This window comes from Hylobates moloch, unplaced genomic scaffold, assembly GCF_009828535.3.
Source record: "Hylobates moloch isolate HMO894 unplaced genomic scaffold, HMol_V3 SCAFFOLD_11, whole genome shotgun sequence".
In the NCBI taxonomy this organism is placed as follows: domain Eukaryota; kingdom Metazoa; phylum Chordata; class Mammalia; order Primates; family Hylobatidae; genus Hylobates; species Hylobates moloch.
Window position 1 is genome coordinate 57,952,087 of NW_026652286.1, and position 24,269 is coordinate 57,976,355.

Genomic DNA, 24,269 nt, shown 5'->3' on the forward strand with positions numbered 1-24,269 from the left:
GCCAGGCTGGTCTCAAAAAAAAAAAAAAAAACACACACACACACACACACACACACACACACACACACACACACACAGCTATAAAATTAGCTGGGTGTGGTGGTGAATGCCTATAATCCCAGCTAGTCAGGAGGCTGAGGCAGGAGAATCGCTTGAACCCGGGAGGCGAAGGTTGCCGTGAGCTGAGATCGTGCCAGCCTGGGCAACAACAGTGAAACTCCATCTCAAAAAAAAAAAGAAAACACACTTTCACACTTTCAGCATAGAGCTTAAATCTGTTTGTTCCCCTAGTTTGTTCCTTTCTGAGAAAACGCTTCGGTGCTTGCAGTATTTTTAAGTTTTTGTTACTGTCTTTTGAAATAATCTTAGTAAATACCTAGTCAAGTTATCTTCAATGTTAAAAAAATAAAGGATGTTGAGCTCAGTTGTTTTTATAACAAGAATAAAAGAAAAAAGCATTGCACTTGTCTCAGCAAAATAATTAAGAATCAGACTTCTGCATAGGGATAAGTAGGGAATACCATTCAGCGTTTGCAAAAAAAAAAAACAAAAAAAAAAACAAAAAAAAAACTGAAGTGCAGTCAAACCTGTGATTTAAAAAAATAATTTTAGTAATTTCCCCTAAAGTTCTGTAAGATATAATTTAAATATGAAAATTCTCTCATTCTAGAGTCTTAACTATTTTTATACCACTGAGCATTATGAAGTGTGTCCCATGTGTCCCTAATTTTGTAAAAAGTTTGAGAGTGTGGTGGAAAGAGACAGGTTCAGGTCCTCATTCCTCATTTTGCTTCTATCTGAATTCACATATATGGGTTACTTGCCTTCTCTGGTCCTTGCATTCTTATCTGTAAAATGAAGGAACTGAACAAGATGACCCCAAAGGTCCTTTCCAAGTTGAAACATTTTGTGCTTCTCTGTGATTTTTTTTTTTTTTGAGATGGAGTCTCGCTCTGTCACCCAGGCTGGAGTGCAGTGGCCTGATCTCAGCTCACTGCAAGCTCCGCCTCCTGGGTTCACGCCATTCTCCTGCCTCAGCCTCCCGAGTAGCTGGGACTACAGGCGTCCGCCACCACGCCCAGCTAATTTTTTGTATTTTTAGTAGAGACGGGGTTTCACTGTGTTAGCCAGGATGGTCTCGATCCCCTGACCTTGTGATCCGCCTGCCTTGGCCTCCCAAAGTGCTGGGATTACAGGCATGAGCCACCGCGCCCAGCTTTTCTCTGTGATTTTTATAATTTAATGTTTGACATATGAATTTATAGAATAAAACAGCATTTCTCCCCAACTTTTCAAACATTCCTTTTAACACATACTCTCCCTCCTCTTGATTATTTCCTTCCAATTCCTATAAGATTGACAGTTTGAGAACTAAGAGAAGGAAGGTGACTCTAAAATGTACTTACGGGTCTGAACGCTGTTTTTTTACATCTGCTGCTGCTAAGTCCTTACACTGGGCCACAAAAACATGCAACTCCTTCAGTGACTCCACATATTCAATTGCAAACTGAATATTTCCTTTAATTTCCAGATTGCCAAAGTCTCCACTATAAACACTCATCACACTGCCACTCACCTGAAAGCATCAGAAATACATAGTGTTTGTCTCTATCTCGTTCTTAAATCTAGCACAAGGATCATGGATATAATCCTTGCTGGCATTATTACTTTAGCTTGCTTATAAGAGCAGTTAATTCAATATAGCATAAAGACATATCTATAAAGACAACCTGACATGATATACATGACTAGAGTTTTTTGTTTCATTTTGTTTTTGAGACGGAGTCTCGCTCTCTTGCCCAGGCTGGAGTGCAGTGGCTTGATCTCGGCTCACTGCAACCTCCACCTCCCAGGTTCAGGCGATTCTCCTGACTCAGCCTCCCAAGCAGCTGGAATTACAGGCGCACGCCACCACGCCCAGCTAATTTTTATATTTTTAGTAGAGATGGGGTTTCACCAGGTTAGCCAGGCTGGTCTCGAACTCCTGACCTCAAGTAATCTGCCCACCTCGGCCTCCCAAAGTGCTGGAATTATAGGCGTGAGCCACCGTGCCCAGCCGAGTAATGTTTTTAAATAATTTTCCCTATAAGACATAGATGAAAAGTGAAATGCAATGTTATTTAGATGCTGGCTCATTTCAAAGCAGGGTGATTTTATGCTAGGTGGCATTCAAAGGCATCGATTTTCAGGCATGCTTAATATTTAAAATCCGAAAGAAAGAAGATGTGAGAAAACCCAGACACTCTAATCATAGTGACACATTGCGTATCAAATTTCCAAGGCACTAAAAAGGAATTTTACCATGTTACCCACCCACCGAATCTAGAAAAATGCTTACTGAGCCATGTGCTTTTAGAGGTCAGGAAGGGTAGAAAATGGATGATTGATGAAGGGAGTTTAAAACCTTCCCAAAGGCAGACATTAGATTTTTATCAGCAGAAACTCAATTTAAATAGGTTTTTAAAAAAGGTTTCAGAAACACAAGGCTAGCAAGAATTTAAGCACAGCTTTATCATTTGTTTAGCATACTTGGATGAAATATATGTATGTGTATGCATATCTGATACTCAGATAAATGTATGTGGATATATTTACATATATTTTTACATACATACTACATGCACACACAACTTCACCTTATGCAAGAAGTTCTATGTAAAGTCAAATTAGATTCCCTTAAATCAAATCTGAGTAACTACATTTAAGGATATTTCCTTTTAAAATGCTGCTCAGATGCCTTCTAAAAGGCAAGGAATTACCTCTCATATTCTTTCATGTCAACCAGTATATTGATTCATCAGGATTACTAAAAGAGAGGTTCAATTCTATGCCTGCAAATCATATATAAAAGCATATCTGATACAAGCAGATTTTATCATAATTATCCCATTTGTTGCACAGAAAAATTTAGTGGTTCACCTTCTTGGAAATTTAAGTTTATTTGTGAAGTACTTACATCAACAACAACAAAAAACCCCATGAACATTTATTTATGATGGATATGAACCCTGTTAGTCTAAAAAAAAAAAAAAGATAGATGTAGCTAGCCAGAAGCTAATTATGGATTAGAGAAACTGCTTGTGCCCTGAGAAATACAAAAGGAGGCTGTTTTACAATGAGTATGAGCATGTCAGAGCAAGGTTCAGAGATGCGGAGAGATACTAATATGGAGTCTTTGTTTACATACAGAAGACAAGGATGTCATGCCAGAGGAGCTGCTAAGATTGGTTAAAGAGCTCGGGCTCTTCTTGTGTCTGCTGAGCTGGTAACTGCTTTCTGATGCTGTATCTGTTTCTCTGTCATCACTCTACAAAACAGCATATAATATGCACAATATTTAAATTCAGAATGAGTCAAGATCAGAATCTCTGCTTAGGCAAATATGATATTTTGGTATCCCACTGACATTTATGCAAGGTCAAAGGATGTTAATGCTAATTGCCAGGGTATGGGATTCAGGATGGAGTGGGTGGTCTGCCTTGACCTCACCTAAGGAGGAAGGCAGTGCTTAGCTACCAAAATAACAAAGTGATTTTTTTTTCACCTACAAAGTAGTCTCTCCCAAAGTGCTGCAGAAGACAGCACTATTGTGAGCTTTCTTGCCACTCTTTTAATATTATATATTTGTTTGCCTGGGGAACTCTACTGGTATATATGAGAAATTAACTTTATGCAGATAATAAAAAGATTTACTTAAAACCAAAACATCATGTTTAATTCCTCTTATTATTAGCACAGCCCCTAACTTCTCTAAAAATCAAATCTTTTACTTGACACACTATTAAACTAGGAAAAAAGAAATGCTAGTCTCATCTGTTTCAATTCAAGGCCATATACATATTTTTTAATTTTTAAAATTTTTAAACTTCCCCTTACATATTCCTGTGTTATTATGCTTATCTTTTTGTTGCTAGAGGTAAGTATATTAAATTATACATTCTACCCACATTAGATTTTAACACATTTAAAAAAAAAAGTAAGATACAGATATTTATTTTAAACATATCTGAGGAAGTATTTACCTGGGACAAGAAAGAAAAGTTACAGTAACAAATTTTGTTATATTTGAATCTAAAGTTTATTAAATAGTAGCTTTAAAAACTTATGATTCAGAGTGAGCTCCTTTTAGGGTTAGAGAGCTTATGGAACAGTTCAGTGGCACCAGGGGTTAAGGGACACCTTTATGGAGTAGTTAGTTCATGCCAGCATATTCTAGGACCATGCAATTATGCATCAAAATAATGGATGCCAATTCTAATGCAGATTAATAAAGGAGTTAAAGGAAAGCAAAATTAATGCTTTACATGGATAAGAATCCTTTCTTAAGGATTAAAAAAATTCATATCTTTTAAATGTCTCTGTTGTCACACTCTCTCCCCACATGCTGATGGTCATTTCCCTCTATTTTAGCGCCTAATACATTCTACCTAGTATATCAGATCATTAGTGAATTATTGGAAGGACAGGACTCTGACTTGTTGATCTGGAATGGTGTTTTACACGTAACTGGCACTCAACAAATGTGACTGATGATAAGTCTCAAAGGGAACATATGAGCAAGGCCTGATTGCATTTCCACTTTCTTTAATACCTAGTTCAACCCTATACCCCATGCAAAATGATACAGCCTAATTCTGGCATCTCTGATACACAAACCCAGATGATTTGAACTCTCTTCTGTGTGGACCTATGAGACAGCAGGTTAAAATTGAAGGAAGGAGAAAAATTAAAAACCAGGAAGTTATATAATTTGCCTCAAAAATACACACACACACACACACACATATATACACACGTACACTTTTTTTTTGAATTAGAGTCTCACTCTATCGCCTAGGCTAGAGTGCAGTGGCACGATCTCGGCTCACTACAACCTCTGCCTCCCGGGTTCAAGCAATTCCCCTGCCTTACCCTCTCGAGTAGCTGGGATTATAGACGTGAGCCACCACGCCCAGCAAATTTTTTGTATTTTTAGTAGAGACCAGGTTTTGCTATGTTGGCCAGGCTGGTCTTGAACTCCTGGGCCTCAAGGGATCTGCCCGTCTCAGTCTCCCAAAGTGCCAGGATTACAGGCATGAGCCACCATGCCCGGCCTCATATTATTATATGGTTGAACTGCATGGCATGCCTATTGTTGGCTTCTAGCTAATGAATTACTTCCAAAGAATGAGTGATTCTTTCCAAAGGAAACTGTAACACGTGCTCTTAACCATAGGCAAGGGCTGAATATTTGCAGATACAGTTCATCGAAGGCCCAAGAATGGACAAAAGGATGCCCAGGCCAGTGACAGAATATAATTTATGTGTTGCCCAGAGCTTTCCTCAACATTCCATCTACTAAGAGAATGCTTGATAATGAAGCCTTTTATTTCACCGTTGGAAATCAGACCAAAACTACAAACAGTAGCAGCTAACATTTACCAGGTACTCATTATATGCCAGGCACTGTGCTATGTGTTTTCTCTGCATTATCCTACCGATACCCCACAACCTCATGTGGTAGGTGCAAGGAAACCAGACTCAGAGAAGTTACTGAATGTGTCCATGAACACACAGAAAATTAGTATCATAACTAGGACTGGGGATATCTGGCTCCAAAGCTTAGGCTCCTAACTACCTGATTGCAAGAACATGGAATCTTAATTAAGTCAAAGGACGTGAGTTAAAGTCCTAGATCTACTCCTCAGTAGCCATGGGATTTGGGGAAAGTTATTTAACCTCTCTGGGGCTCTTTCTTCATTTGTAAAACGAAGAAAATAGTCCTTACCACATATAGTTAGTAAGAGTTAGATGACAGAATGAGTATTAGGTACCTGGCACATATTAGGTACTCAATGAACAGTAAATTATAGTCATGTGCTTTCTTAAGACCGTACAGTATATAGTATAGTCATTAACAGCACGCAAGTTGGATCTGTGCTCCAGTCCTGGTTGAACCCCCTTCTAGCCGAGTAAGGTTAATCTCCCTTACTCTCAGTTTCCTCACCTGTAATGTGTGGGGATAATGATGGTGTCTACCTCCTAGGGTTGTTGAAGGATTAAATGATATATGTAAAGTGCCTGGCACCCAGTAAATACTCCTTAAAGCTAGCTGTGTCATTGTTACTTTATTAACAAACACTTTCAAACTAGTCATGCTGCCTAAATTAAGTTTTCACAAATCAACTCTACTCCAAACTACAGAGGCATAATCAGTTCATATACCTTCCTGGATTTCTTATTTTGTACTAACTTTGAAACAAAAGTCACATTCCCAAATCTATGCAATTTGACTTCACTAACCAAAAGGAGTTACTGTTTGAGTCAAATGAGATGTGCCTTTCCTTGTTCCAGGATCAACAACACTACTTCTACTGACTTGAAAGGCAAGGGCCAGTCCTTCTGACCTCTTTGGTCTCTGCCACAGTGGAATACAAACATACCAACCTTGGCATAGCAATTCCAACCCTCTGTCTCCATTTTTCTGAAGGTACAAAAGATAAACTTGCCTCATCTTGGAGAAATGCTGGAACAGACTTGCTCATCCTTTTGAGTTTGTCAGGGTGAGAAAATGGATTATCAGGTTGTGTAGGCACTGTGGAAACTAAACAGCAGCATTTCCATTTCAAAATTATTCTTACAGTTGTCAGAAAACATTAGACATTAAGTTGAAAACATACTTTTATTTAATCTATGAACAAACATGTTTTTGTAAAAAAGTTAAAGGCAGAGTAGTTCACATGCACAGGATCATGAGATTAGCAACATGCAGTTTTTGTAAATTATATATAGAGAGAACTAGCAAGGAGTTGAACCAAATACAAAACAAAGTTAATTTTAAAAACATTAGTTTTTATTGAACTGGAGCTGAACTTGAATCAAATTATACTGTCAGTGTGAATTGGTTTAGCTTATTTTTTCACAACAGAGCTTCAGACCACAAGGTCTGTACTTTATTGGTTCATCTCCTTGAGATATATTACCAACACACTGCAGGCTGAAAAACTATTTCATCTGGACAGTCAAGATTTTTGTACACAACTCAATAATAAAAGTGTTCTGGTTGTTGAGTGTCTTAGAGTAGGTTTGTTTAGTGAGCACGAGGATTACTTTTCTGATAGTGTTTTTCACTCAGAATTATAAAATAAACATTATTTTTTGAAAATTAAATTATTTAGATACCTCATTGATTCAGAATTTTCAATATCCCAAGGCAAAGTTAGAATGGTTAAAGTTAGGGTACTCTAAGAATTTAATAAGAAAATGTAGCATATGTCTTCTTTCTGATATAGAAAGTATATGTGTAGAAGGTACAAGAAGAGGATAAATTATAATCCTAATTTGCATACCCCTAGTTAGAAAACTGTTTTCTTCTTTATCTAAGAATCACAACATCTAAGCTTTTCTTATGGTGAATCATAGCTCTTATAATGAATAAGTTAATATTTTCCAAGGCACTTAGTACCTAGCACAGAGTAAGCTCTATATAAGTATTTTCTAATCAAGTAATTATCATATGATAAAGAATCTTAAATTATATTGTGAATGAAACAGATACATTGACTTTATGATTAAAAGAGATATTAAGAAAATAGGTAAAAATCAAATTATATTTATATACATAACACAAAAGACTCAAATTCATCCTTAAACATTAAATTCATCTTTAAAGAAATCTAATGAAGGAAAAACTAAAAATTTAGCTACATGTACTAAAGATATCCTTGCTCACATAACAATTTTCACCTATCCTTAGGCTCCCATAGGTAAATGCATATCAAAATGCATTTATGGTGTCTCACTAAAATGACACCTACTTTAATCACTTCCCATTAAACAACAGTGTGTGTGTATTAGGGAGAGTTATACTGGTAGCACTGTAAGATTAGGTCCCACAGTATGGTCCAATAAGAATGCAAAAACATTTTTGTTATAACATTGCACCCTACTATTTTCAAAGTAAATTGTTGGATGATGCTATGAAGGTCAAATTCAATTATACCCACTACTCAAATGTAATCAGTTTTAGATTTATGGGCTTTCGTCATTTGTGTGTGGATCATGTATTTGATTTTTGTGGTAAGAATATACTCTTTACCAGTGAAAAGGCACTAACAGTCATTTTGGAAAATATCACAAAAAAGGGACAAATTAATTTACCCAGAGTTCAGCAGAGGATTAGTCTATTTGCCTTGACCAATAAACTAAGCCAATTAGGAGATCATGAATAAAGATACAGATATTTAGGCATATATGTCTATATATGTTTTGCTTTTACTTCTCAGACTAAATTTTGAACAAAACATAGCAAGATAAAATAAGATGCTCAGACTTAAGTATGTCCTAGTTCAAAAGTAACTGGAAAAGCCCCTTTACCTAACACCCCTTAGGGACAGAAGGCTTGTTTCCTCTGCAATAGTCAGACAGAGAGCACATACTCACAAGAGCTGAAGCCTGGACTGTCTTCTTTCCTAGGCAGTTCTTAAGAATTTGTCAAGTCATGTGCCAAAGCTCAGCACCTTCACTGCTGGCAGGAGGACCTTATGAGCAAAGTTTCAGGTTTCCCACTACATGTCACTGACTTTTAGCCATCAGCACAGTGGTTTTCTATCTAATGGCTCCTCCACTTAGCTGCTTTCCTCATTAAGCCCTGTTAGCATATCCAAAGACTGTTGGGAAATTATTATTTAAAATATTGTGGCCCTGAGGGTAGATATGTGTATCATTATCTTCATACCCCCAGTGCCTAGGGTTTATGAAACAGAGTGAAACCAAGAAGCTAAACAATCATACACACACACACACACACACACACACACACACTGCTGCATGCTTTACTAGGCCATCTGAGTACTTTTTAAATGTGTTATTTGTCCTTAAGATAGTAGTCACAGCTAAGTAGAGTAATCTTACAATTGAACAGAAAAGATCGAACAAACATTATCTTTGCTTGATGATAGACATTAATTAGTAGATGGGCATTAGTCACCACAGGTATACATTTGCTTCTTAGATTCACTTGTTCATTTGGTTTATACTTAGAACATTTACCATTCAAGTCAGTTTTGAACCTCAGAGTTTAAACCCTGGGCATAATAAGATTTGCTTTTATGGATATGGAGAGAAGCACATACTCTAACAGTTCTTCCATAGGTCCAAATAAGTTATAAATGACTTCACATCTACAGTTTCATATAGAGGCCACAAGAGATCCAATACTCAAAATCATACTGCAACATAAAAACCAAATGAAATCAGAAGGTGCCAACTTGCTTTTAAGCAGAGATTCAAACAGCATAGAGACTGACAAAAGCACAATAATATCAGCAATAACATATATATATATTTAATATACAACTCTCCCTCAATGGAACCACAAATCATTCTTTCAACATAGACAACAGTAAAATGTTTTCAATAAAACCCTTATCATAATGAAATAGCTTTGCAAGCTGCAGGAGTTTAGTGCCAATAATAAATACTGTGTTATTAATGGGGTTAGTTATTTCAGTCTATTTAATACTATGTAAAGTGGAATGTTTAGTCATTTGTAAGAAAGATCCTGCTACTCACTTCTTGGTATGCATTCATTTGTATCTGGCTTCTGATCTGCTTTCTCATCTACTCAGGAGGGCAACATTGAGAATAAATACCATTTTAACAGAAGGATTAAAGAGACATGAAAGTAAAGCTCAAATGTCAGTTTCACAACTGAGACAGCAGAATACATCTGACAGGTTTTCATCTTGCTTTCATCCATTCCTCATTGTGACTCTTCTTCATTAGCCTCTTTAAGGTCTCCTGTTCAACTAAAAATCTGGGATCAAACACAGGAGATATGGAGCATCCTTCCTGTAATTCACTAGACCACAGTATGGAAAATGGGAAGGAGCACTGGACTAGGAGTAATGAAGCTGAGATTCTATTTCCTGCCCTCCCAGTGACTGACTAGCTATAGGATCTTAGAAAAGTCACCTAATTTCTCTGAGCTTTTCTTATCAGGAAAATGAAGACAAAAATCCCTGCCCCATCAACTTCAGTGAGGTTGTTGTAAATATAAAATGAGAAAGACAAAATTATTACATAAAAGTAAGGAATGACCTTTAAGGAGCTCTGTTGCTGCATTTATATGGGAAAGCTCAGTGAGTACACATTTTTATGATTATAGTGAAGGCAATTTAACAACAAATAAATAAAATCCAGCGTGCAAATACAAATTATACATTTGCATAAATTCTGCACTATAAAAATCAGAATCATTTCTGTCTCTCCCTCAACCAAGGCACCATTATAAGATTCATCTTGTAACAGAGCCAAGTAATACCTGATCCATTGACAAGCTTCAAGATCTTCTGGCTCCATTATATTCAGAATCAACTTCACCCTCTGTCTATATTTAGTTATTTATATAAGCAGAGGCACGATTTCCCACCCTTGTTCTGGGACTCTTTCCTTTGAATTTAAGATTTTACCAGTTGTGCCCAGAGAGATCTAAATGCTGAGACTTGCGAATCAAACAGAAGAATAACTTAACCCAGGAATTCACTCCACTCTTCCTGCCTTTACAAAGAGTTCTGCAAGTCAGAGTAGCAAAAATCAGCTCATATCCAAAGAAATACAATTTTCTATTTATAGAAACCCTTGCTTCACAAGGGTCTCTGATGAGATCCTCATGACAGTATCACCAGAAGAAGCCTTAAGAATACAAACTATATTAAATGTACCAAATCAGAACAGTTTTATAGTAATTTAGGCACTATTCACCACATAGTGGCAAATGACGTTCTTCTATTTACCCAACAGCTGCATCCCGGAGACTGCCCAAATCACCCCAGAAGTTAATACAAAGACAGACATGCAAATACATAAAGATATTTACCATCTTCAGCACTACGCACTAATTCTTCTGGCTGATTATCTACTTTTGCTTGATCTGTTCAGAAGAAATTAACAAATGGTTAACATGGCTGACCCTTGGAGAGAAGAGAACAATGAGATTGTCCCTGGAAGCCCCCGGAGTTGGAAGCAATTAGTCAAGATGCAATGAGGGGTGCAACCAAGATGTCTTCCCCAAAATACTTTCTCTTTAGATTAGCTCCTTGAGCCAGTGCCATAGCGGGAGCTCCCATTTCAGCCCGGATGCAGCTCACATCACTGCTGCACACAGACTCCCAAGGGTTAGAGTGTTAGTTCAGAGCAAGCAATCGGCCAGCAGCAGGAGAAAGCACGGGGCTGCAACAGCCTCTCTATTCTTCTGTAAAGGGTATGATGCTAGCCATGACTAACACCTTCCCAAACCCATAGTCATTAACAAATATTTGTGTGTGTGCATCATCATTCGCATATGCCTCTGGGAGGCTTGCTTGGGAAGTCAACTGAAGAGATGTAACTGGGGACCAGCTGCTAAGTGGAATCTTGGCAGGCTAGTGTGAGAGTGGGTATCGGTATTTGGAAGGGAGCGTGCAGGAATACCCGTCAGCTGATGGTGATTTTTTTTTTAACCCTATACATTCCTGAGTACTTTAAAGCTGCACCATGGAAATAGCCCCATGTTTCACAGGCAAGAGGTCTGCTAAATGGGACAATTGTTCTGAGTTTTTTTTTTTTCTTTTTCTCTTTTTCTCGGGGCCCATCACCAACATAAAACAATCAGGGCTGTCCAACAAAGGATTCGACTCGCCTTCTCTGGAAGCATTCAGGCGTATATGGGGGTGGCTGCCTGTTGAGGAGGCTTTAGAGGGAATTCCTGCATTGGGAGGTTAAAATGGGTGATTTTTAAGATCCCTTCTAACCCTGAGATTCCAAGATCCTTGGGATAGTTAGGACTACATTCCAAATTGGGAATACTGTCTTCAAACCCCTGGGAATCTGTGAATTTTGGGAAATGTTTGGTGGATTGGCTTTTTCTTTTCTTTTTTTCCTTTTTAAATTCTGAATTTTTATTCTTAATTGCAAATGCACAAAAAATATTCTAAACATAACAATGGCCAATTATCAATCATATGAGTTTGGCAGTGGTTAACTTTACACTTGATAATTTTTCTTATGACCATCTGCAATCCCAGGGGTGCATTTTAGCTTGAAAATAGCAAGAACAAAATCCCAAGAAGTCATGGTTTCTTAGTCCATTTGTCTAGCACACAACTCTATATATTATGTTTTCTGTTAGTACTCAAGAAATCCTTCACCATTAAAGCAGCTGCCAGTGGGTAATTGTGTACCTAAAGTCTTTCATGTTAAGTAGTTTTGGGCTTATAGTTCCAGTATCTAAAAGAAAAGTGTGAACAGAATAGAAGGGATAAAAGAGAAAGGAAAGTCCTTGAAGCCAGTGACTAATTCAACTCCATGTCATGCAAAATTCACTGGACATCCAACGCTGTCATATATAATGTGGTCCCTTCATAAATGTTCTTGATAATAGCCTGTTAATTTTGAGTCCCAGATCTTCTGTGTAATACTAAAAAGGTCATTTCACATTTCTGAGCTTCATTTTCCTCATCTTTAAATTTGGATAACAATAATTCACCTCTCATAGGGTTGCTTGTGCTGGTTAAATGAGATAATACATGTAAAATTATTAGGCACATTTTGGCAAATAATATTCAATAAATGTTAGTTATGACTATTTTCACTAATACTACTAGCTACCACGATCCTTTGAAACTCACTGTACTTGAGAAACACTCAAACTGGGATTCTTCAATTAAAGGAAACCTAGTGTTTTAGTAACCAAATGTAATGTATTATTTTATAAGCAAAGTTCCAGCCACTTTAGGTTGAGCCTCTTCAGCGCACTTTGGAAAGGTTATTTTCATGTGTTAACTGCCCCCATTATGGGTTGCAGTGCACAACAGCATGCAGTGAGGCTACAGGAGAGCACATAGGCATTTTTAAGCTTAGATGGGGCATGAACAGTGAGGCGAACTTTATTCTCACTTGATGAATCTGATGAAATGTCTTCTAGACTTTTGGAAGGCATTTTCCTAGCAGCACTCCTTTCCAAAGTTTTCAAAACAGGACTGGGTTCTTCTTCTGAACCTGTTATAAAACAAAATCGATGAACACTGCACAATACCAAAAAAAAAAAAAAAATCCTCTAACATATGGACATAGAAATGGTAGGTTGAAAAGAGACATTATGCTATGAGTTTCTCTACTTTAAGAAGCACTTATTTCACAGAAGAAAACAAAATTTCTCCACTATTAATATGGTCTTAAAAATGATTTTCCTGGTCAAGAAATATTTGCAAACGTAACCATACAGAAACAAGATTACCACATTAATAGAAATGTGATCTCTTAGTTGTTTACTATTTTAGACATATGATTTGTCCTATGCCAGACATTGACTTTTCCCATTTAACATTCTAGCTTTTGAAGACAGCCATGAAATACCTCTAGGAGCATTAATAAAATTAATTCAAAACCGTGGAAGGCAGGATTCAGGTGTTTAACATCTGTGTATAATTGGGTACAAAGATGAGTGCATTCTCCAGATCGAAGGTTGTAGACTTTCTGGGTTTCATGATCTAGTATAATTTCCAATGAAATGTTGGGAAATAACATGGGATAGTCAAATTTTTATTTTAGTAAGGCATTTTAAAGTTGCGGGAGGGAGGCCTCTATCATTTACTAATGCCATTATTTTATAAAAGGAATGGCTCCATCATGAATAAGCCTAAGTACTGACATTTATTACTGTTGTATTCTCAGTGCCTAGAACAGTGGCTGGAAATAAACACTTTAAAATATTTGCTGAGTCAATGAGTGATTCGATTAAGGAATCAATCAATTTAAGAACCACTTCTCTAGACAATAATTTCCTGAAATACATTCCAGTTCTGCCTAGTACATTCCATAGCAAATGGATTCTAAGATGAATTAGATTTGGATGTTCTCTGTTCAAATTTAAAACGTTCCTTACTGCAGACCACCTCTGTGCATAATGGCCCAGCATTTCCAAAAGTATTTGACTACTGAACCTTTAATTTTTCCCAAAGGAGCATATTGAGGTATTGCTTAGTTAAGAGCTCACCCACAAGTCAAATGTGTTAGCTTGCTCCCCAAAATTACAGTACCCTTATAGTAGGTTTCTCTTCATTTTTCACCCCACCCCCACTGCAGTTTGCTTTAAAATAATAATTTAGGTTAGAGTATATAAACCTAAATTAAAATCATGACTATATCATTTTATACTTCTTAATTGGCTTGTAATTCTAAAATGTCTTCTCTGGGCTCTGTTTAGGTGCTTTTTTTTTTTTTTGAGATGAAGTCTCGCTCTGTAGCCCAGGCTGGAGTGCAGTGGCGTGATCTCGGCTCACTGCAAGCTCTGCCTCACAGGTTCATGCCATTCTCCTGCCTCAGCCTCCCAAGTAGCTGGGACTACAGCCACCGCCACCATGCCCAGCTACTTTTTTGTATTTTTTAGTAGAGATGGGGTTTCACCATGTTAGCCAGGATGATCTCAATCTCCTGACCTCATGATCCGCCCGCCTTGGCCTCCCAAAGTGCTGGGATTACAGGCGTGAGCCACCGCGCCTGGCCTAGGTGATTATTTAACACTGCTTTTTTAGATAGGCTTTTTACTATTCAGTCAGTTATGCTGGGATACACATTAGATGATAGTCTCTAACATAATTGCAAATTTCCAAGCGCCCCTTCTCCTGTGGGTCAGTTTACGCTAGCAACTCATGGGCAGTTTAGTAAGAGCCTACTTCAACAAGTTTAACATGCTGGCTTTATTCTTGCCATTACATTAATTACATTTAATTAATTAAATATTAATTATTAATTAATTAAATTTATTTACTTTAGAGATTAAATAAATTTAGAGATTTAATTAGAGATTTATAAATAAATATGTATGATTTTAGAGATTGATATTTCAATTTCTTTTTTTTATTAACAACAAAATTTTTTAGAGGGGCTTCAACTTAACTGAACAGGATTAAAGGTAGATTCTTTGGTCAGTGTTCAAGAAGAGACCCTATAGCTACTTACAAAAGAATCCACACCTCAAAGTAAGCCACTCGGTAAAGCTTATCTATTTTCACTGGAACTAAAGGGAGCTAAACAAATGACAAATTCTACTAAACTACAAGGAAGGCAATCAACACCAGTTGTGCAACTTTGGTTAAAATGTCCCAGCCAAAAAACATTCTCTATCATTTCATCATTTTAAACTGGTAGCTTCTCATTCCTATTTGTTCTGGAGTTTCTCTGCTAAAATGTCCACATGTTGATTAAATAGCAAACTGAGACAAGCCCTGTGTTTTACAGCCTGGCCGCCAAAACCAATGCCCCCACGTTCATGTAGATGAATGTGGAGATCGATTCAGGTCATCAACTTAGCCAAGGCTGGAGCCAGAGAAATGTACCGGGCCAGGCAATGCCCTTAGGTGGCATCAGGTGAGTCATCTGGCCAAAGTCATACTCCAGAAAGGGAAGATTGTGCATATAATTGAAAATGAGAGGGAGAAAGTGGCAACAAAAACACCACAGCACAAGGTATCTGAGAGAAGGAAAGTTCCAGCCTTGTATTTTGTCCCTAGCATTTAGCCACCACTGTGGTAAGATATTGCTCCTGAATGGGAAATTTGTGTCCATCTGTGGCACATCTTTGCCACAAATCTTACTAGACTTCTATAAAGATTGCCAATTAAGGAAGAAATTCTAAATATTTCCAGGAGGAAAACTAGCTTAAATGTACTAAAGGTACTTTCTAAACCCAAAAGGTTATTTAAAAAGTATTTTTTGAAACCTAAAAATTCTATAGGTAGATTAATGAGAAGTCAGCTCAGACTCTGAAACAGGCTTATAGGAAAGCTGTTTTATGTAACGCATTTGATTAAAAAATATAATTTTTTTAATTAAGAAAGGCTCAGGAACACAGAAGTGGTAAGAAGAATTTAACATCATTTAAGAATATCAAATTAATCCCAATTAAAAAAAATCATCCTTTACATCAGCATTCCATAAAGCAGACTCACTGTGAGTTAAAAATTTTTAAATACTCACTGGAAGGATTTCTCCAGCTCTCTGCATTAGAACTGGTGTTTCCATCTGAAAAATCAGACTCAGAGAAACCTTCTTTTTCTTCCTCTTTCTCTTGTTTCTTATATGGCGATGCTAGAATCAATTCAACTTTACTTGTTTTTGTAGAGTTTTCTTTGTTCATCAGGAGAGGAATGGGTTGCCTATTTCTGGACACACTAATTGCTTCAGAAGCCTCTCCAAAGCCAGGTTCCTGAGAAGTCCCTTGTCCCCCTGCAACCCTACTTTCACTGTCCCTGTCCTCTGGGGGGTTTACAGTTTTAATGGTCCCTATTTCATGAGCCACATAAAGTTGTGGGGTTCTAGGGATCTCAACTCCACTTCTGGAACCACAAAAATCTACCAATAAATCAGTCACAAGTGCGTCTCCTCCCAACATTTTATCACATTGGTTGACTTGAGATTCCAAACCATTACTTTTAGCCTTCATTTCAGAGGTCTGTGAGGCTGCCCTGTAAAAATGAGGCACTGTCCCCAAGAACCTGGTCTGCTCTGACTGTGAGGACTCCTTCTCATGAGTTTCTTCTCTCACTGACACCTGGGGCTGATAAGGAGGAGCTTCAGTTATTTCTTTAAGAAGTTTCTCAAAACCAGCATCAAAAGCACTCTCAGTTATTAATGGAGACTCGGCCTTTTCTACTGTTTCTTTTAATTCCTCAGGATGGAATTCAGAAGTGGCTTGCCTGGGCTCCTTTGTACTACCTATTAACTTTGATGGAGAAAGATTCCCTGTACCGCTTTCATATTTTGAGGGGAAGGTTTCAGTTGCTTCCTTCAGTAGTTTTTCTAAGCCAGCACTGAATTTGAGGAACTCTGATTTGGGCTGAATAATTGTTTCCCTCACAATTTCTTCCACCTCCTGAGGTAGGTCTTTGCCATACTGAGCAACAATGGAAGCAAATGAGCTAAGCGTCTGGTCTGATAGAGACATTTGGGCAGCTAAATAAGATCCAACTTCCTGAGTTTTATCAGGAACTATATTGGAGGAATAAAAATCCTTCCTGTCTGGAACTATAGTGTCCATCGTAGCCCATGGTGATATCACTCCTGGAAGATTTAAGGGGCTACCTACTGCCTGTACTGCTTCAGGAAATTCTGGGTTCACTTCTCCAGGACCTACTTCCCTTCCAGCTGGATAACTTAACCATACTTCTCTACACAGCTTCTGTAAGGCAGCATTTACATCATTCAATACAGGCCTGGGTGGAAGAATGACTTTCTCTACAGTCTCCAAAATTTCCGTTTGAGAAGGGTGTGCCCTAGCCTGGGGAACAAGATGAGCATCCTGGGGAAAAAGCATATCTTGAGGATGGTTGGCCACATCCCCAAAAGAACCGTTTCTGGAAAGCTGGGAAGTTGGATCCAGTGGATGAGAATCTTCTGCAGCCATCGGAATCAAATTCTCTGTGCTTAGCTGGCACTCACCACTTTCAGCTTTCTTGGGGAGAGCTGTATTTCCAAAAGTTTCATCTCTCACTGGAAAAGGAGCTAGTATTTCTCTCTTATCAGCTGAAGTATTGTGACTCTGTTCTATCCCTTTTCCAAAAAATCTTCCCTCTTCCAGCTTAGAGTTGGTTCCAGTGATAACAGGCGCCAACTTGGTTTGCAAGGGAGAGGGTGAAGTTCCAGTTGCTTCCTTCAGGAGTTTGTCTAGACTAGCAGTCAAAGAGTTCCGTTTAACCTTTGGATGAACTACTGTTTTGTCGACATGCTCATTAATGATCTCCTCAGGTCCTTTGACTTCTTCCTCAGTATCAGCAAAATCAGTTTTTTGAGGCCATGTCCTATTTTCAGAAACACTTGGTTCAAGCACTTGTTTTCCATGAACTTTTCCACCAGAGGGTTGAATTGCTGGTGTTGAGGCTTCTGAAAGCAGTTTCTGCAAGCTGTCATTAAAAGTGTCTTTGTAGTCTTTAGACAAAACATTGGTTTTTACTATGGATTCTTGAATCTCTTGGTCTGAGTAATCCTTTTCTTCCTTAAACACTGGAGTAACAATCCCTTCTGTATTCTTTTCCACGTTTTCCTTTGATGACTCATTTCCTGGCAACTGATGAGTATACTTTCTAAGTGGACCCAAAGGAAATGCGATTTCATCTGGTAGGACCTGGAGTATGCCCTTTGAATTTAATTTCTCCATTTCCTCTCTTGCCATAACTTTTTTTGGGCTTAGAAGCACCTCTGCTCCATGGGTATTTTTACCTGATAATTTAATGTCGCTGAATTCCTTGTGTTTCTGCCTATTAAAAGGCGCAGAATTTTTTTGGCTTGTTGTGGTAATATTCTTGTCATTATCCTTACTGTTTGAATTAGCTTCTAAGTCCCAAAACTTTCTCAAATTCTCAAACTGAGAGGGATTACAGACCTGTTCTGCACTGGGTTCATCCATTCTTTCTTTTAGGGACATAACTTTAAAGTTGGCATTTGATTCACGAACTAGAGGTCTGTCTTTCTCCAAAGGAACATGTCGTTCACTCCCAACATTTGAGGGATGTTGCAGTGCTGGTAAAGTAATGTTTCTTCTAGAAGGCAAACTGTCTGCCACTTGTGACCTTTTTATAGGCTCATTTTTCTTATTCTGAAACAGAGACACTTTATCTGATTGCTCAGCTGAAAGATAGTTTCTGGATGGACCTGCTATTTGTGGCTTGGTCTCTTTAGATTTATTTGAGGAATAAGAATTGGAGAGCTGGGATGCTTGATCATCCTCATCTAGGACCACTTGTTTGGGAATCACCTGATTATATTCACTCTGGTCTGTAGATAAACTGTCCATGGATGATACACCCTGTGACTTCTTCACAGGCTGATATGCTTTAGCAGAAGGTTGTTCCTGGCTACATGAAGATGTGGGTTCTTTATGAGTTATCTTAGCAGCAGCTTTCTCTCCTTCCCAAAAGGATATTCTGTCACTCACTCTTTTGTATTTCTCTCTCTGCACTTGGTTCTTGGGAACCTCACCAGCTTCTTGCTGGAATTGGACCTCAGGCTTCTTCCAAGGACAGCCATTGTTGGCAACCCCAGGTGTTGACTTAATATTCTCTGGCTCTAAGGAAGCTTTCAGGATATAGGTATTTCCTACTTTGCTCTTTCTCTCTGCTTTCATGTTATCTTTCAAACTTGGTTCTTTGACAATTGTTGAAGAGTCAAAATTCACTTCCGAGTGTCCTCTATTTTCTTCATCAGCATGAAACTTGGGTTCTTCTTCACCCAAGTTGCCAATATCATTAGTGTTGCATGGAACTTGGTTTTCTGCATCAGATTCCTTGAGAACACTGTAGGAATAGTTACTATTTGAAGGAGATACCCTATTCCCTTTTCCCATGCTTTTTGAATCTTGGCTATAGTCCATATTTTTACTCCCTTGACTTGGGGTGCCATAGCTTTCAAATGGTTGCAATATACCTGGGCCTTCCTTTGGGGTGCCTTGTTGGGACAAATTCATGAATTTGGATTTGATATTCACATTATCATCTTGGCAACTTTCAGAAACCAGCATATCTCCCTCTACTTGGAATGTTGAATCAGATCTCACAGGCTTCAATTCAATTTTGCTGGATGATAGGATCTTTGAGCCATTTTCTTTTAAAGTAGTGTCATCTGTCACCAAGTCAGTAGCAACCTGTGATTTTGAGTCTGTTTTTTCTTTGGACTCTATTCCTCGGGGATGTTGGAGGAATGACTTATTGTCATCTGAATAAGAACTTCGGTTAAACCAGTCTAGAACTTTAAATATGGAATCATCAGTTGACTTCTTTATCTCAGTGGCATATGGACCAGAATGTGATGTCTTAGCTTTTAGAGCTGGGAGAGGAGGGGGCTTACCTTGCTGATGGTCTCTAGAACTGCCACCTGGCACCTGAGACGGCTCAGGCTCAACACAATGAGACAGTTCATCTGCAACATAGAAATACTTTTCTAAATAAGAAAAGAGTATGCTTAAAGAACTGTTAATCATTCACATCATCTTCTTTATAAAAGCACTTTGTATTTGCACTTTCTATACCAATAGCTGTTTATGCCAGTATTTTTCAGGGGTTAAAATGTAAATTGTCCTAATTAAGGTATTCTACCAAAGGTGCCCTATGACAGTAAAGGAAAGGAAATGTAGAGACCTGGAAGTACAGGGTATAGACCTAACCGAAAAATTTCTTTGTAGTTCCTTGTTTATTTTAAAAATACATGTGAATTTTGCATTCTGTTTCATGTTACATTTTATTTTATTATTTTTTTGAGATGGAGTCTCGCTCTGCTGCCTAGGCCAGAGTGCAGTGGCGGGATCTTGACTTACTGCAACTTCTGCCTCCCAGGTTCAAGTGATTCTTCTGCCTCAGCCTCCCAAATAGCTGGGATTACAGGCACACACCACCACGCTCAGCTGATTTTTGTATTTTTAGTAGAGATGGGGTTTCACCATATTGGCCAGGCTGGTCTCGAACTCCTGACCTCATAATCCGTCCACCTTGGCCTCCCAAAGTGCTGGGATTACAGTCTTGAGCCACCACACCCAGCTCCATGTTACATTTTAAATGTTAATTTTCTCTTACTCTTAAATCTTTGTATAAAACTAACACTCCAGGAAGATACGCCATGCCGATTTTATGACTTCACCCATTCCCTGACACATATCATAAACCCTAGAGGGGGCCTAAACCCAGGTTTGAGAAGCACAGATTTAAGCGATTTCAGGAGTTAGGAAAACAACTTTCAAATAAGACTAAACAAGGAATTTTATCCATAATATTTAAATGGGACAATGAGGATATTTCCATTCCTGGGCCTTACTCCTGATGTATTGAATGAGAGGAATTTCTGAAGACTGGGCACAGTCATCTTTACTAACAGCTATTCTAGTGATTGTTCTGCATACTAGAGTTTAAGAACTGTGTTTTCAATCTAACAAAGATCAAAAAGACAAAGAAGGGCATTACATAATGGTAAAGGGATCAATGCAACAAGAAGAGCTAGCTATCCTAAATATATATGCACCCAATACAGGAGCACCCAGATTCATAAAGCAAGTTCTTAGAGACCTACAAAGAGACTTAGACTCCCACACAGTAATAGTGGGAGACTTTAACACCCCACTGTCAATATTAGACAGATCAACAATACAGAAAATTAACAAGGATATTCAGGATTTGAACTAAGCTCTGGACCAAGTGGACCTAATAGACATCTACAGAACTCTCCACCCCAAATCAACAGAATACACATTCTTCTCAGCACCACGTCGCACTTATTCTAAAATCGACCACATAATTGGAAGTAAAACACTCCTCAGCAAATGCAAAAGAATGGAAATCATAACTAACAGTCTCTCGGACCACAGTGCAATCAAATTAGAACTCAGGATTAAGAAACTCACTCGAAACTGCACAACTATATGGAAACTGAACAACTTGCTCCTGAGTGACTACTGGGTAAATAATGAAATGAAGGCAGAAATAAATAAGTTCTTTGAAACCAATGAGAATAAAGACACAGCATTCCAGAATATCTGGGACACAGCTAAAGCAGTGTTTAGAGGGAAATTTATAGCACTAAATGCCCACAGGAGAAAGTGGAAAGATCTAAAATCAACACCCTCACATCACAATTAGAAGAACTGGAAAAGCAAGAGCAAACAAATTCAAAAGCTAGCAGAAGACAAGAAATAACTAAAATCAGAGCAGAACTGAAGGAGATAGTGACACAAAAAACCCCTCAAAAAATCAGTGAATCCAGGAGCTGGTTTTTTGAAAAGATCAACACTTATTCTAAAATTGACCACATAATTGGAAGTAAAACACTCCTCAGCAAATGCACTCCCAGGTCAAGCGATTCTTCTGCCTCAGCCTCCCAAATAGCTGGGATTACAGGCACGCACCACCACGCTCAGCTAATTTTTGTATTTTTAGTAGAGATGGGGTTTCACCATATTGGCCAGGCTGGTCTCAAACTCCTGACCTTGTAATCCTAAGAAACCTTCACTAAGAAAGTGAAGGTTCTCTTGAGATTACAAGAGAAACCAAAGTCTGCTAAAATTGTAATTAATATATTTGCATTAGGTAAGTAATAATACATTTACCCTGTACAAAGGTATTAGCTAAGGAAAGGAATTCTTTCTTACTCTATTCCACCTTGATTTAACTAAAAACATTGTTATTTGTTTAAATAATTGATATGGTTATATATATTTTAGGGTAAAGCATAATGGGCCAGAAACTGTGCTATCCTGGTACTTTTAGTTATTGGTGATTGAGGAAAATCTCCAAGCCCATTAAGAGGTATAAACATTTCCAGTGGCATCTGTCTGAACTGTAGATGGAATGCCTAGAAGGTTAAATAGGGCTTCTACAGGACTAGCTGGCCTGGGCATTTCAAGTCCACCAAGTTTTTATAATCTAGTAGTGACAACTCTCTTACCAGCAGGGCTTCTGGGTAATACAGATTCAAGCCTTGTTAATTCTGATGATTTATCTTTGGGTTCACTGATGGTTGGTGAATTCTCCATGGACTGTGGTCTTGCAGTTAAAACTTCTGAATGAGAATGCAGCCCATTAATTGTAAAAGAACCAGAAGTCATTGGCTGATGTGTTTCACTTTTTGATACATTTGGGCTTGAGGCTGATTGATGAAAAAGCAAAGGCTTTCTGTATTGAGAAGGCTTAGGGTCACTCTGAAACTCTTCTGTGTCCCCTGCATCTTCCGTTCCATTTTTCAATCTGTCAGATTCTAAAACACTATATTCTCCTACTTCCCGGCCATGGATTAGCCCAGGACTCTGTGGAAGCTCATCCTTCACTGCAGAGAATCTCACATGCTTTAATGGCTCCAGGGAGTTTGGGGAAGAGTTGTCTTCTAAAGAATGCTCCTTCTCAGAAATTCTCTCATGGATGGTTAGGCCAGGTGACACAATTTTGCTTTTGGGTTCAAAGTTGTGATTATAACGAAGGGTTTCTGAGTCTGTGCTACTGGAACTGGAGTTGCGCTTGAGGATCCCTCTTGGAGCCCCTCTCGCCTTCAGGGAGTCTGTCCTTTGTCTAGGAAAAGACTGGTTATCATCTTTGTTTAAATCAGTCGATTTGTAGATCATCTTCCTGGCTTTGGGGATTGGAGCCTTGATTTGGGACCCATTTGAAAGGCCTGGCAAAGTCTGCTTTGATTTCTCTAACTTTTGGATTGAAGTATCTGCGACAGTTGACTTTTCTTTTGACTCTGACAATTCATCTGAAAATTAAAACACAGTAGGTGATATATCATATGGAGAGTAATATATAATTTTAAATACCTGTCATAAACTTAACTCACACTTAGTAAAACTATTAAAATATTAAAGACAGTAAAGTAGGTAGCACAACTACAGGCCTAATGTGAAAAGCCCTTAAAAATTCATGCATTGGAGCACAGAGGACTTTTAGGGCACTGAAACTACTCTGTGATACTACATGGTGGCCGCACACTATTATACATTTGTCCAAACCCATAGAATGTACGCCACCTGATGTAAACATGTACTTTGGGTGACAGTGATGTCTCAGTGTGGTTCATCAGGTGTAATAAATGTACCATTCTCATAAGGAATGTTGATAATGAGGGAGGGAGGCTATGCCTGTGTGGGGAGAGGGTGTATATGGAAAATGTCTGTATCTTTTGCTCAATATTGTGAACCTAAAACTGCTCTAAAAAATAACGTCTATGCGAAAAATCATGTATAAGCTTCATTGCACTGTACATTTAAGATTACTGTGCTTTATAGAGTTTGTGATTATTTTACACCCAATAAAGAAAGCTTTTTTTAAGAATGAAAAGAAAATTTCTCAAAAGAGGCTTAAAGAAAAACATAGAAGTCACTTAAATTCACCTGCAGAAATCAGAAAAGGAAATTCAACTTAAAAAAATAAAACCCCATTACCTAACACAAAATTTATTTTTGTCAAAAAGTTAAAAACAGGCCAAGCGCAGTGGCTCAAACCTGTAATCCCAGCACTTTGGGAAGCCGAGGTGGGCGGATCACTTGAGTCCAGGAGTTTGAGACCAGCCTGGCCAAAAGGGTGAAACCTCATTTCTACTAAAAATACAAAAATTAGGCGGGCGTGGTAGTGCAAGCCTGTAGTCCCAGCTACTCAGAAGCTTGAGGCACAAGAAGCCCTTGAACCCGGGAGGCAAAGGGTGCAGTGAGCTGAGATTATACCACTGCACTCCAGCCTGGGCAATAGAGTGGGACTCCATGGCCCCCCCAAAAAAAAAGAAAA

General features: G+C 38.3%; 1 protein-coding gene across 12 annotated transcripts in view; it reads right to left on the minus strand.

Annotated features, from left to right (window-relative positions):
• The window catches only part of SYTL2 (synaptotagmin like 2), a 118,775-nt gene that overhangs the window by 13,938 nt on the left and 80,568 nt on the right, over nt 1-24,269 (minus strand). For 4 of the 12 annotated variants that reach the window (XM_032167065.2, XM_032167064.2, XM_058446320.1 and 1 more), the window contains 8 exons: nt 22,441-23,244; nt 15,997-19,929; nt 12,916-13,017; nt 10,859-10,912; nt 9,553-9,600; nt 6,489-6,583; nt 3,188-3,307; nt 1,407-1,576 (listed from right to left, as the gene is read on the minus strand). In XM_032167065.2, coding sequence (XP_032022956.1) covers nt 1,407-1,576; nt 3,188-3,307; nt 6,489-6,583; nt 9,553-9,600; nt 10,859-10,912; nt 12,916-13,017; nt 15,997-19,929; nt 22,441-23,244 — 5,326 coding nt within the window. Of the gene's footprint in view, nt 1-1,406; nt 1,577-3,187; nt 3,308-6,488; nt 6,584-9,552; nt 9,601-10,858; nt 11,290-12,915; nt 13,018-15,996; nt 19,930-22,440; nt 23,245-24,269 lie in introns of those variants that run through there. The other 8 variants (XM_032167070.2, XM_032167069.2, XM_032167072.2 and 5 more) reach the window with 5 other exon arrangements.